At 57.2% G+C, this 13,375-nt stretch overlaps 2 protein-coding genes across 2 annotated transcripts; both read left to right on the top strand.

Moving 5' to 3' along the window:
• The first annotated feature begins 4,041 nt into the window (after positions 1-4,041).
• On the top strand, positions 4,042-8,777 carry LOC148162465 (epididymal-specific lipocalin-6-like). The gene is given in 6 exon segments (XM_088018829.1): positions 4,042-4,125; positions 4,334-4,473; positions 7,396-7,466; positions 7,931-8,041; positions 8,236-8,337; positions 8,731-8,777. Coding segments are annotated over 6 exon segments (549 nt in total). The 5' UTR covers positions 4,042-4,047.
• Positions 8,778-9,842: 1,065 nt separating this feature from the next.
• Positions 9,843-12,927, top strand: LOC148162464 (epididymal-specific lipocalin-10-like). The gene is made up of 6 exons (XM_088018991.1): positions 9,843-9,953; positions 10,606-10,745; positions 11,088-11,238; positions 11,494-11,560; positions 12,708-12,806; positions 12,899-12,927. Exons 1-6 carry the CDS (start codon positions 9,843-9,845, stop codon positions 12,925-12,927), a joined length of 597 nt encoding a protein of 198 aa, XP_087875117.1.
• Positions 12,928-13,375: the final 448 nt, after the last annotated feature.

The raw sequence follows: 13,375 nt of genomic DNA, 5'->3' as shown, positions 1-13,375 counted from the left end.
GGTGGGGACACCTGGGTGGCTCAGTCGGTTAAAGCGTCTGCCTTCGGCTCAGGTCAGGATCTCACGGTCGTGGGATGGAGCCCCATGCCGGGCTCCTCCAAGCTCATCAGGGAGTCAGCTTGAAGATTCTCTCTCCCAGTCCCTCTCCCCCTCCCTCTGCTCTCTCTCTCCTCTTCTAAAATAAATAAATGAATCTGGAAAAAAACAACAACATAAAAGAAGGTATGCTGTGGGGAGGGGGTCTAACTTCCTCCCAGGCCTACCCCTGTGGGTGACGAAGCTCTTTAGACTCCGATTTATCCTTCCTGTGTTTCTTCTTGCAGAAATAAGCAGACAACGTATGTTTCCTTATCATCCTTTCTGTCTCACCTAGAAGGCTGTGTGCTTCACATGCCCTTTGGCACTTGGCTTTTTCCACTTTACAATACACCTTCATATCCTAGCACTCACCCCATGTTGGTTCATAGAGACCTTCAGGTTATTCTTTTATAGCTGCATAGGACTGTTTGTGGGTACACCATCTTTGATTCAAACAGTCTCCTGGATGTGGGCACCTAGCCAACTTCCAACAGTTTTCTATCACAAACATGCTTTACTGAGTAACCACTGTGTGTATATATAGTTTGTATTGTCTCAGGTACTTCCTTAGGATAGATTCCTGTGAGTGGGGTTTCTAGAACAAAAGACAAACGGGCATGGAGTTAAGTTTTGTTAGATGTTGCCACATTCCCCTTTGTAGTGATGGTACCATTTGCAGTCTGACAGGCAGTGCATGGGCATGCTCGTGTAGCCAAAGTGTGGGTGCTGTGGCTAAGCTCTGCAATTTTTGGCAGGATGATAGGTGATAAATGGCATCTCCGCATTGTTTTAATTTGCATTTTCTTACTGTGAATGAAAATGAACATTGTATCCATTCACCAGGGCTGCCATTGCCAAGCACCACAGACTTAACCATCAGAGGTGTATTCTCTCCCAGCTCTGGAGGCTGGAGTCAGATCCAGGTGTGGCAGGGCCAGTTCGTCCCAAGGCCTCTCTCCTTGGTGTGTACATAGCCATCTTTTCCCCATGTCCCCACACCCCTGTGTGTGTGTGTGTGTGTGTGTGTGTATACCTTAATCTCTTCTGATAAGGACCCCAGGTACATTTAAACTGAACAATCTCATTTGGACTTAACTAACTCTTTAAAAGCCTCCATGTCTGAACAGAGTCATATTCTAAGGTTCTGGGGTCAGGACCTCAGCATAGAAATTGGTGGGGGCGGGGGGTTGGTGGAATGCAATTCATAAGAAACATCTTTTCATATGTTTAGGGGTCATTTTAACTTTTTCGTGTGAATTATCTGGTTATGTCATTTGTCCTTTTTTTTGTGATAGGTTTTCAGCCCTGTTTTTCTTTAATTTCTAAAAGTTTTGGTAGAGTATGGCTATTAGCCCTTGCATGTGATCTATGTTGGAAATATTTTCTCCAGACTTGTCACTCATCTTTTGACTTTGTTTATGGCTTTATTTTTGCTATAAAAAATTTAAAAATATAGTCAAGTTATTTATCAGTACTTTCTTTTATTACATCTGGATTTTATGCATAGTTAGTGTGGCCTATGGGTTTGTAGTGGCTTGATTTGCCTGGGCTGCATGACATTGCCCAGAATCCCCAGAAGACAAAAGCCTTACGGGGCCTGTGAAATGAGCTCCTACAGTGATGTGAGGTCAACCTCCTGCCACAAACCCCTTATTTGTGAATCTATATGCCTCCTGATGGTTCCGCCTTCAGGAGTGAAATCTGATACAATTAGAAAGCATTTCCCTACATCCACATCATACAGAAACCCACCAGTGATTTCTTTTGTTACTCATATGATTCCATTTCCATGTTTAGCATTGAGATTTCTGATCCATTTCATGTTTATTCCCATGCATGAGGTGAATATGCTTCATCTTAATCTTCTTCTAAATGGATATCTAGTTGTCCGGATTTATTGCCAAAAATCAATTTTTTCCCAGGATTTAAGATGTCTCCTTTGTAGAACAACCTGTGCATTCTGGCTCATGAGAGCCTACTGTATATATTTTTCTCCAAGTCTGCAATCTGTAAGATTATTTTGGGTTACACAGATGTCTTTTATCTATACCACTTTTTATGGTTTCCAGCTGTATTATGAGAATTGCAAAAATACCATATAATTTCAAATGTGGCTCCCATCTTGTTAAGCAAGGTGATCATAGCTGTTTTCACAATCTGTGTGGTCCTGATGTGTGTGTCTACCCCCAATACTCATGTTGACGTCCTAGCCCCCAGTACGATCGCACTGGGAAGTGAGCCCTTGGAAGGGGACTAGGTCATGACGGTGGAGCCTCTTGAATGGAATCCATGCCCTTATGAAAGAGACCCCACAGCAGAACTTCCCTACCCCTTCCACCATGAGGACACTGTGAGAGGTCTGTGACCCACGAGAGGCCCTCCTTGACCCTGCTAGCACCCTGACTAGAACTTTTCGCTACCAGAACTGAGAAATAAATGCCTGTTGTTTATAAGCCACCCAGTGTGTGTGTTTTTTTGTGATATCGGCCCAAGTGGACTACGAGAGCCTGCCTTGTAATTCCAACGCAGGGAGCATTGGTGGGTCTGCTTCCCTTATCTCTCTTCTGCTGTGATTCTCTTCTTTCATCTTTGTCTCCTCAAATGTTGCGTCAGGAAACTGTACTTGAAAAAACATGATGAACAGGATTAATTTGAAGAGTAGGGTGATATTTTTGTCCTTGTATCCCATCTTCTTCTGCCAGGCATTGGGGAAGCTGGTAGTCACAGGACACCCTAATCCGCGTTCGAGGCCTGAGACTCCCCAGGCCCTGGGGTGGTGCAAAGTTGAGCTGCACATTTGTACAAGGGCTGGTTTCCTTTTGTTCACCAGGAAACTCATCTCCCAAGCAGGGGCTGGAGTCGTGGCCTAGCAGAGGTCCCTCCTTAAAAAGGCCTGGCAAGACAAATGGCTTCATCTTTCCTCCACCCTCCAAATCTTCCTTGTCTTTGTGTTGATAGAACCCCTGGAAGCCAGCCAGCAAAGGGGTCTGGAAATGTAGTCTGAACATTCCACCACTCCCTCCAACCTCCCAAGGAAGGACCTTCCCAGCCACCTCCCCTTGGATTTCAGGGGCTCAGACAGATCCTACCAAGCCCTCTGTCCTCTGCTCCCAGCTAGGGGCTCAGATGATCCAGGGCTGAGAAGCCAGGCCCATACAGATCTCCGATGGGACATTGGGGGCTGTGCAGCTCCTGGGGTGTCTGGCCAGGGTCATGGAGTGCAGAGGTGGGAGGCAGCAAGGCCAAGGTGGGCCAGAGAGTGGACCAGTTCAGACGGGTGGAGTGGAGCGACAGAAGGCACGGGACATTCCGGGCTGGGTGCTGACCGGGGGTGGGGGCAGGAGGCCAAGACCCACAGAGCAGGATAATGGGTCAGCCATGAAGGGGTGGGAGCTTTTTCAAAAAATTTTGGTTTCTGTTTTTTTTTTTTTTTTTTTTAAGATTGAAACAAAAGATTGAACCTTCAGCTTCTGGAAGAACTGTCTGTGCCTCCCCTGGAACTTGGCCTTGGCCTACATCCAGGCAGGGTTAAGGACCAGGGTTACTGGCCTTCCCAGACTGAGCAAGGCTCAAGAGTGTTGAATCCCCAGGGAGGAGTGCAGGTGGTGTGACTGGGAATGGGATGCTCATTCTGGAAGCTTCCAGTGGAAGGAAGCATACAGAACCAGGGATTGGCATGGCAGCGTTGACAAAGAACGCTTTGTGTGTGCTTGGCACACATTCGCCAGGGGCACACTCCCCCTTCTCTAGCACATCTGGGCAGGGCACAGAGGCCACCACTGAATAATAATGCCACCCGCCCTTGATAATTTCCGACCTTGCAAAAAGAGAGGCCAGGTTGGTGTACTGGAGGGTAGTGGCCGCCCACGGTGACCCATTCAGAGACATATAAATGGGTATTCAGGGGCTGGAGGGACTGCACAACCCTGGCCCCAAGGCACGTGTGCTGGTGTACAGATCTCTGGGAGGATGCGGGCTGTCCTGCTGGCTCTGGTCTCAGTGCCTAGGACCCTGGTAGTGTGACTTGGAAGGCTGGACCCTAAGCCGGTAACAGCCCTCCTTTTGGTCCTAGGGGCCCAGGCCCCTCCCGTGGGGCCACATAGACTCTGGGTTACCCTCCCAGAGCCAACCCAGACGGCACTGGCTATGGGGGGATGGGCTAGCCTGAGGAAGGGGCCCTGGGTTCCCAGATAGAGAGAGGATGCCTCCAAGGGCTGGAGGGACTGGCCCCCCTCACCTGCTCCTCCTCCACCAGCTTCTGGGGTCCTGGGATGTTCCTGCCGTGGCCTCAGGTGAGAAGGGCTTTGCATTGGAGAAGGCCACGAAGAACGTCGAGGGCGTCATGGTGACCCTTACTCCAGAAAACAACCTGAAAATGTTGTCCTCCAGGCACAGGTGAGTGCGGTGTGTGCCCCGTGTCTGGGTGGGACTCATGCTGGGGTGGGAGAGGCCTCCTGGGCAAATCCTTCTCGAGCTACTGCTTGAAGTGGGTCATGCCTTGTGCTGAAGAACCGCGTGTTCTTGGGGGACTCCAGGTACCCTCCCTCACATTCCTGCATCTGCCTGCAGGAGATGTGGGGCCCGGGTGTACCAGGGCCAGACCTGGCCTTGGGACAAGCAAGGGCAGGGGAGGTCTAGGGTAAGATGGCAGCTCCACGGTGTTGGGTGAGCTTGGTCCCACGGGCCATGGTGTTGGCCCCAAAGCCATGTGGCTGCGTCTTCCCAGTGAAGCTGGTGGAATCAGACATCCAAATACAGAAGCTGGGCCTCTGGAGGGCCTTGGGGCCTATGCAAAGCCACGGATGCCATAGGAGCCATGGGGATGCCACAAGGCTCAGACCCGATTTTTGGCATCTGCTCAACGGAATGATTGGTCAGCAGCCTCTCCTGGTGCCAGTGTCAAGGCGCATCTCTGTCCAGGGACCTGGGCCAGACCCTGATTTGGAAAGGTGGATTGTGCTGAGGGCCCCCTGCAGACACACATTCGGATCAGGGCTTGGAGGAGAGGCAAGTTGGCCTCTCACGTTTTGTTGTGTAATGAAATTTCATTTGTTGGCCTTTGGACAGTAAAGATATTGCATGGCTCAAAAATCAGGGTTTCCCAGGGTGTACCGTGGGGGTCCTTCCCCACCTGCCTCAGCCAGCCCGTCTCCTCCCTGAGGGTAGCCCGTGTTAGGGATGTGGGGGCAGGCACACACCAGCACCCATGTGTCATTTGCCCACGCACGCTGGGGGGTTGTTCCGATCAGTCCACAGAGGCTCTGCTCTCTTTTAAAACATTTCAAAGTTTGTTCTCTTTTGTCTTTATGACATTTTTCAAAGTTGTAGGAAGATAAACACAGCGCAGAGATTTACTGTCCTCGCTACTTCTAAGTGCACAGCTCAGGGGCATCAAGCACATTCACACTGTTGTGCAGCCGACCCCCTCCGTCCGTCTCCGTTGAACACGGACCCCTCCCCTCCCCCGCCCCTATTTCTGTGGCTCCGACTCCTCTGGGGCCTCCGGGCAGTGGATCCTTGGGGATTGGTCTCTCTGCACCGGGCACCGGGCTGATCTCATTCGGTACTGTGTCCTCCACGTTTATCGACGTTGTAGCCAGTGTCGGGATTTCCTCCCTTTTTAAGGCTGAATTATGTTCCATGGTGTGGACAGGCCACATGGTTTCTTCCACCGTCTGGTTTGTCAATGGCACTGTCATAAACATGGGTGTGCAAGTCTCCCTTCTGTTCTCCTGCATGTGCGCCCTGCGGGGGATCGCTGGGCCGTACAGTGATGCCCTTTCGCATTTCCCGGGGCGCTCTGCTCTTTTTGATCGCTGTGTGAGACTCCACAGGCCTTCTGCCGGGCTCTGCTGCTCGACAGACAGTGCTCTCCAATCTTCAGCAACTGGAAACACCCTTTGTGGCGTGGGCCCTGGTGCTCTCGCCTCCAAGAGGTCCCCACGTGGCAGGTCCCCTGAACCAGCGCCCCGGCATTCCCGTGCTCTTGCTTCCACGACATCTGATAGGCAACAGATGGCCCCCTTCAGCTTCTACGTGGCCCTTCTAAGGACGGGAGCGTCGCAGTGTACGTGCTCCCTGCCCAATGCACTGCCTGGTCACATCTCTGGTATGTTTTCCTCTGAGGTGTGTTTTTCCTCCTTTGTAAGAACCCTTAAGGATTAGGAATATGAGGCGCTTGTCTGTGACAGAAACCAGTTGCAAATATACTTCCCAGTTTGTCATTTTTCTTATAACATTGAGGAGGACTTTTTTTTTTTCATACATGAAGGATTTCTTTCCATTTTTCTGTAGATGCACACTAGCTTTCTCTTTGCGGGGCTCCTGGCTTTTGTGACACCGTCAGTTAAGAAACGGCTTGCAACTCCCTGGTGCTTCTGGCATCTTCGCTGCATTTGGGATTTGACCCTGGGAAGAAAGGAGGAACAACTTGGTTTTTTCTAGATTACTACCCAATTTCTAACGTCATTTATCGAATTGCCTCTCTGTCCTCCACGGACTCCGGCTGACTTTGTCACGTGCTAAATTCCCATGCTCCCATTTTGCTTTATTATTGGACTTTTTTTTTTTAGGATTTATTTATTTATTCTCGAGAGAGTGAGAGCACGAGCGGGAGGGGCGGAGGGAGGGGTCGAGAATCTCAAGCAGAGTGTGTGCTGAGCGCGGAGCCCGACTCAGTCTCATAATCACGAGATCACAACCTGAGCCAAAACCAAAGGTTGGACACCTGATGGACGGAGCCACCCAGGCGCCCCTGTTTCTGGACTTCCCATTCATTCCTTTGATCAGTCTTCTGATTTTCCAAACCCCGTTGTTTCACCTGTTGCAGCTTTGTGCCCCACTGCCTCAGTTTACTGGATGGCTCTTGCCTGTTGTTCTTCCTCCTGGAATTTCCCAGCCATGAGCTCATCTTAGTGAGCAAAGACCGCTGCATTTCTGTGGTTGGTTCACTTTATGGACTGACCGCTTCGGGGACGTCAGCCCCTTTGGATACTGAGTACCTTTACCCAAAGTTGCAGATGACCCTGTGTTTGTCCGAGGCTCCTTTTGTGCCCGTCATGTGGCTTCCAGCACACGAGGCCTCTTGGGAGGTGGAAGCAAGTCAATTTGCACTTTGCAGGGCTCTCCTGTCTGCTCATTCCCCGGCCAGGTTGGATTCGGTGCAGAACAAGGCTTCCGGGCAACGGGGGCCGTCAGCGGCAGCCAGGATCTCCTGCGCGGCATGCTGGTGGCTGGCCAGGTGCAGGTGGTAGGACCCTTGTCTCTTCTGAGCCTGAGTCCGGACCCTGAGCCGAGGACAGACAATCTCTCTTCCAGGCTGGAGAGGCGTGATGTGAACGAGGTGGAGCTGCTGAGACAGAGCTCTGGATGGGTGTTTGAGAACCCCTGTAAGGTGACGGCCTCCACGGTCTCATGCAGGGCGTGGGGCACGGGGTGGTGGGGGATGGGCTGGCTTTCCGGGCCCTCCCCAGTGGGTTCCACCACCGGCAGCCTGGGCTGGCCTCCCCTGCCGCCTGGCCAATGCCGTGGGATGGGGAACGGACCCATCCCCGAGACTTCCACTAGAAAGTGAAAGGACGCATTTTGTCAGAGGTTGGAAGACAGAGGGCTCACCCTGGCGTGCCCTTCAGTGACCCCGGGCCTCCGTCTGGGGTGGTGCCCCTGATGGGACATGATCGGTGGAGTGTTCCCCCCGGCATGAGCTGGGACAGGCACTCACCGGGCATCTGTCCCTGAGGCCCTCTGTGTGCTGGCTCTGGGGACCGGGGGACAATGCTCGGGAGCGCTCAGCTTCTCGGGGGAGCCTTTTGTGAGGTCTGATGCTCCCCCTGAGGGCGCACGTATATCCTAGCCCTGGGAGTGTTGGACTACCAGGGGCTGGGCACCAACTTCAGGGACTACGCCATTGTGTTCACCCAGCTGGAGTTCAAGGACGAGGCGTTCAACACCGTGGAGCTGTACAGTAAGTGGTGGACACCAAGGGCCGGCCCCACGAACTCCCTGCCGTGGGCGGCCACGCTGGGCAACCTCCCGCTGACTGTGCTGAGCCCTGGGCCTCCAGGGTCCCAGATCAGCATCCCTGCCCTTCGGCCCCCTGCGGGAGGGCTGGCTGGGGTACGGGGCACACGTGGTGAGGGCTCCCCTCCCGCCCCACAGGATGGACAGAGCTGGCCAGCCAGGAGGCCCTGCGCTTCTTTGCTAGGTGGAGCAAGGGCCTGGGCTTCCTGTCTCAGCAGCAGGCCACATTGCTGCCGGACCGTGAGTGTCACCCGATGCCCACGGGCCCCTAGCTGACTTCTGTGGGTCTCGGGGTCCCTCCGAGCCTCAGGGAGTCAGGCCAGGTGGGGGTGGGGAGCTCTACACGGAGTCACCTGCTCCTGCCCAAAGCCAGGCCTGCAGGGCCGGCCCCGTCTCGGGCGAGGCCGTGGGCAGAGCGGGGTGGCCGCGGTGTATCCTGGGTGCCCACCCTCACAACTCCTCTTCCCCCCCAGTCACCTGTACGCACAAGGCTTTCTAGGTAAGCTGCCTTCCTGAGCATCACCCCAGATCCTACACCCCAGAGCTCTGCCCCGAGAAGGCCCGGGGACCGGGACGGGGCTGACACCCCTCGAGGTGAATCTGGGGTCCCGTAACGCTCTTCTTGGGTTTCAGTGAATGCATCGACCTCCAGGTGGGACTGTGCCCGCCGAGTCCTGTGAGGCTGGCCAGGCGCTGGCCTCCTTGCTCAGTCGCCTGGGAGCTTGGTGTGGGGCGGGCTGCTCTCAGGACTCACGGCAGTTCCAAATAAAACGATCCCACAAGGCCCTACAGATGCCTCTCACCTGTGTGCCGAGGGCGGACGGCAATGTCAGACGGGGCGCTGCCCTCTCGGGGCTCCGGTCGGTGCAGGGGGAGGAGGTGGGCGTGGGGCTCACCGAGGGCTGGGCCATACAACCCAGAACCAGCTCTGGGTGGGGGGCACGTGGACGTGGGTCTTGACTCCTGAGTGGGGGCTGGGCTGGGGGCAGCTGCTCCGCAAGCAGAGGTCACCACAGTCCCTGGGCTGGAGGCAGGACTGTCTGTCTGAGTTAGAGCAGACCCTCGGGGGTCTGGACAGGGGCGGGCTGACGCAGTGGGCGTGGGTGCCCACCAGGGTGCGCGGCTGGGGTGCCACAGTGTCCAGGGCACAAGAGTGTGGCTTTCCCAGGCCTGGGGCTTTGGGGCCAGGGCAGGGGGCAGGATTCCAGAGGGACCGAGCCTGTGGCTCCTCCTGTGGTCTGGTGGGGCCGTGCCTGACGTCGTGGCGGAAGCTGGGCTGGGGGCTGCCCCTCACTCACGGAGAGGGGTGGTGCGTGCAGGCTAGGGGTGGGCACGCTCACACACATCCAGCAGCCCTGTCCGACAGCACCCACTCGGGACGGAGAGCCCTGCTGTCATGCTGGTGCCGTCTGTGCCCCATCGTCACCGTGGTCCTGCTTCTCACGTGCAAATATCTCTATGAAGTGACTCACAGGGACGCCTCCCGGCTGCTTGCCTCTCTTCCGCGGGGGCTAGGATGGGAGGCCCAGGGGTCTCACAGGGGAACACGATGGCCTCCAAATTCAGGCAGCACCCGCCAGGCCGAGCCCCTGGGCCGCCCGCCGGTGTCCCAAAGCCCCTCTCCCTCCCCATTGGCCCACCCCAGGCTGGCTCAAGGCTCCGGGTTGGCTGGACGCCCACGGCAGGGTCAGGTGGGTGGGGAGACTTAAACTCAGTGCCCCGGTGGCCGAGGAAGGAGGGTGACAATGGGACCAGGGAGGCTGACGTGTGTGCTGGTCTTGGCACTTATGCTGGCTACAGGGTCCCAGCCACAGGAACAGCTACCCAGGGAGTCCCACAACCTCAACTGGAACAAGGTGAGCCACACACCTGCGGTCCCCAAGGCTGACAGCCAGGCCGACCGGGGCCAGGGACAGAGTGTGTGGTGACTGGAAGATCACTCCCTGAAAATCTCCAAAGGGCCATCCTGGAACAGGGGGCAGTGCCACAAGGGTGGAAGGAGTTTCAGGCCCTGGCCTCTCCCTGAGGAGCTGGTGGCCACGCAAGAATGGGGAGGGCTGAGGGCTCCAGGCAGGTGCAGCCTCAGGGCACTGGAGATGCTAGGTGGGCAGAGGCCGAATGAGCAGAGCGTGTTCCGGAACAACCAGATGGTTGGCAGGTGGAAGGTTCTAGCGGGGGTGGCCGTGGGAAATGACTGCCCGGGAATGTGGGTTTGTGGCAGGAAGTCAGAGGGATGAGGCCGAGGACTGAGCTGGAAGGAAGGGGGAGGCCTTGCACAGGAAGGGAATTCCAGCACATGGTAACCACAGCCCAGCCCTTGGGGCCCCAGCCCGCCTGACATCTGCTCGCCAAGACCCAGAGGGGCAGCCGGGGCCCTATGCTGGAGCTGTGCCGGCCTGTTGGTGCTGGACCCGGCCCAGGCCTCAGGCCAATGTCAGTGTCCGGTGGGTTCCTGGGGGCCCGGCTGGGAGACTGGCACGGGCAGCTTCGCCAGCACACTCTCCACAGGTTTCAGGGTTCTGGTACATTCTGGCTGTCGCCTCTGAGGGCCAGAGATTCTTGCCAGGCAGAGACAGGAGGAAGCTGGGGGCACTGATGGTGGAGGTCCACAAAGCGGGCCAGCTGAAGGTGGTCCTTGCATTCAGCCGGTGAGTGGACCAGGGAGGGGGCCCAGCACACTCTTCACGGAGCCCTGACCACAAGCAGCCCAGACATCTACCTGTCAAGAGGGGAAAGGGAGCCGGGGGTGGGGGCAGCCAGACCCACGATCACCTGCACATCTGACGGACCATCTCTGTGGCCCCGAAACCCTTCCTGCCCCTAAAATTTAAGGCCTGAGGTTGGGAGAGGCCACCACATACACGGGAGCACTCGGCAGAGAGTGGGTGTTCCGAGGGTTTCCCTTAAGCTGTGGGACTGACCCTGCACCAAACTGGCAAATTCCAGGAAACCAGAGCCAACAAAGGGCTCCCGCCTTGCCCCCTCCCCAGGTCACAGGGGTGCCAGTCACACACGTTAATTCTGCGGAAAGATAGGAAAAAGGCGATGTTCAGGAATACTTGTGCGTATGAAGGCCTGGGGCCTGGAGAGAAAGACCTGGGGGTGGGCGTGTCCCCGGCTTCACGGCCACAGGCCCGGGAGATGCCGCTCCTGTATCCCAGGGCTGGGTGGATGGGATGGACAGACGCCCACGGGGCGGGCAGGCAGGCCACGGTCCCAGAGCCCACAAGCATGCAAGTGCCCGCAGGCGAGGCCTGGAAGGTGGTTGGGTGTGTGGGAGGGACTCCTGACCCTTCCCAGTTGCCCCTGCTCTGCAGGCCTGATCGGGCGGCCCCACGCTTCTCTTCCGGTCCAGTGAAGGGGGTCGAGGGCTTCCACGTGCTGTCCACCGACTACAGCTACGGCGTGGTCTACTTGCGCCTGGGCCGGGCCCGCCAGACCTCTAAGACCCTGCTGCTCCTCAGTGAGTCCAGCGGCAACATCTGGGGAGGGGGCGTGCGGGGTGCAGGTCAGGTGGGGGACGGAGGGGCGACAAGCTCAGAGGGGAAGGTATGGAGGCCGCTGCCTCAGCTCGGGCTCCCTGACAGAGCGCCACAGACCGCACCGCACGGGCACCCGCGATGGACATTGATTCTCACGGCTCAGCGCGCCGACCTGGCGGGTTCCGGGGAGGCCCCCCTTCCTGGTTTGCAGATGGCCGCCTTCTCACTATGTCAAGTGTTGAGGAGAGGGCTCTGGTATCTTCTTCTTCTTATACGGGCACTGACCCCATCATGAGCACCCAGCTAACCCCACACACCTCCCAAGGCCCCAGGACGTCACACCATCCCTCTGGGGCTCTGATGGATGAATTTGGGGGGACACGAACACACATCCGTTCCTGTCACGGCCCTTGCGCTGCGGGCTGGCAGGAAGTGGGAGGTAGGAGGTCAGGGCCGGGATACACACGGCAAATGGGTGGCCTGGTGGGCGGGCGGAGCGTGGTGCCCGGACGGGGGGACCATGTGGGCGGGTCTCTGGTGTGGCTGCCACGGGGCTGAGCGGGGGCGGCCAGTGCACGGGCGGAGCCCAGAGGGCAACAGGCCCGGAGGGGGACTGACCCTCTGCATGGAGGCAGGGGACCCCCCGGGCTGAGGGCAGGATGGGGGGAGCAGGGGGAGGTGGCGAAGGGAGGGCGGGCGGGGAGCTGCTCTCCAGGGAGGGGTGGGGGGAAGGGGGCACAAACCCACATCCGGGCACCGAGGCCTGCAGGACAGCCATCGGAGAGGTCGGAGGGGTCCCGTGCACTCTCCGTGGAGGAGGGTGTGGCCAGGAGCGCAGCGGGAGGGGCATCAGGCTCCGGCCCAGGGGTCCTGTGAGCTGAGAGGGCTCCCCAAGTGGCCCTGTGTGGTGCCAACCTCGGGGCCACACCGGGGACACCCCCCTGCCTCGGAGCACAGAGGGGGCAGAAGCACACTCCCCATCACTTGCCTGCTGCCACCTCCCTTGGCAGCACCCTGGCTTCTCTGTCCTGCCAGCTCGGAGGGTGCTGCAGTGGCCACGGGCTCGGGTACGGCCCCAGAGGGCCAGAGCTGGGGACTCTGACCTTGTGACTCTGCTTTCAACTGCAGGCAGACAGAGCACGTCCAGCTTCCCGAGCATGAAAAAATTCGTAGACATATGTGAGATTTTGGAGCTTGCAAACGGCGTGACGGTTCTCCCAAAAGATGGTAACAGACGGACACGGGCCCTCCTGTGCAGGCCAAAAGCACGCCCGACCCCATCCATCCCGTAGAGCTCAGTGCCTCTCTCCCTCCTGCAGCCTCGTGTGCCCACACCATCCTGCCCTGAGAGCCCGCGTCCACCCACCCGTCCCCTCGGGGCTCCACCCGCGGTCCCCCTTGACCCCGGGAACATCGCTCAAGACGGCAGGTCTGCACATCCAGTGGCCTATTGAGACTTGTTGAATGACCCCAGGCCACTGATGGGGTGCAGTCCAGGACCATGGCAGTAGCCCAAGAGGGATCCTTTATGATCATGGAGAGATGGAGGTAGGAAGTGGGTAGGAGGGCAGGTGTTGGCCAGGCAGGAGGATGCCCGACCGGACCCATTCTGCCCACGCCCTCCAGATTACGTGGGGGAAAGAGTCTGCCACACTTCTCTGCTGGGAAATAGACCACGGCTATTGGACCAATGTCGTCCTTCTGTATGCGTCCCACAGCGCGTCTGCCACCAGTCCCCGTGGGCCCTGACGTCCTACACTTCCTCAGGAAGTCTTCCACTTATTCGCCCAACATTT

This window comes from Eumetopias jubatus, unplaced genomic scaffold (genome assembly GCF_037043125.1).
Source record: "Eumetopias jubatus isolate StellerSeaLion01/CBP00866 unplaced genomic scaffold, mEumJub1_p1.0 scaffold_15, whole genome shotgun sequence".
Classification (NCBI taxonomy): Eukaryota; Metazoa; Chordata; class Mammalia; order Carnivora; family Otariidae; genus Eumetopias; species Eumetopias jubatus.
The sequence above is the reverse complement of the archived record's forward strand: the minus strand, read 5'-3'. Positions and strand labels throughout refer to the sequence as shown.

Coding starts and splice junctions, on each gene's coding strand:
- LOC148162464 (XM_088018991.1), top strand. CDS start 9,843: ATGGGACCAGGGAGGCTGACGTGTGTGCTGGTCTTGGCACTTATGCTG. Junction 10,746..11,087: donor GTGGTCCTTGCATTCAGCCG/GTGAGTGGACCA, acceptor CCCCCTCCCCAG/GTCACAGGGGTGCCAGTCAC. Junction 12,807..12,898: donor GACGGTTCTCCCAAAAGATG/GTAACAGACGGA, acceptor TCCCTCCTGCAG/CCTCGTGTGCCCACACCATC.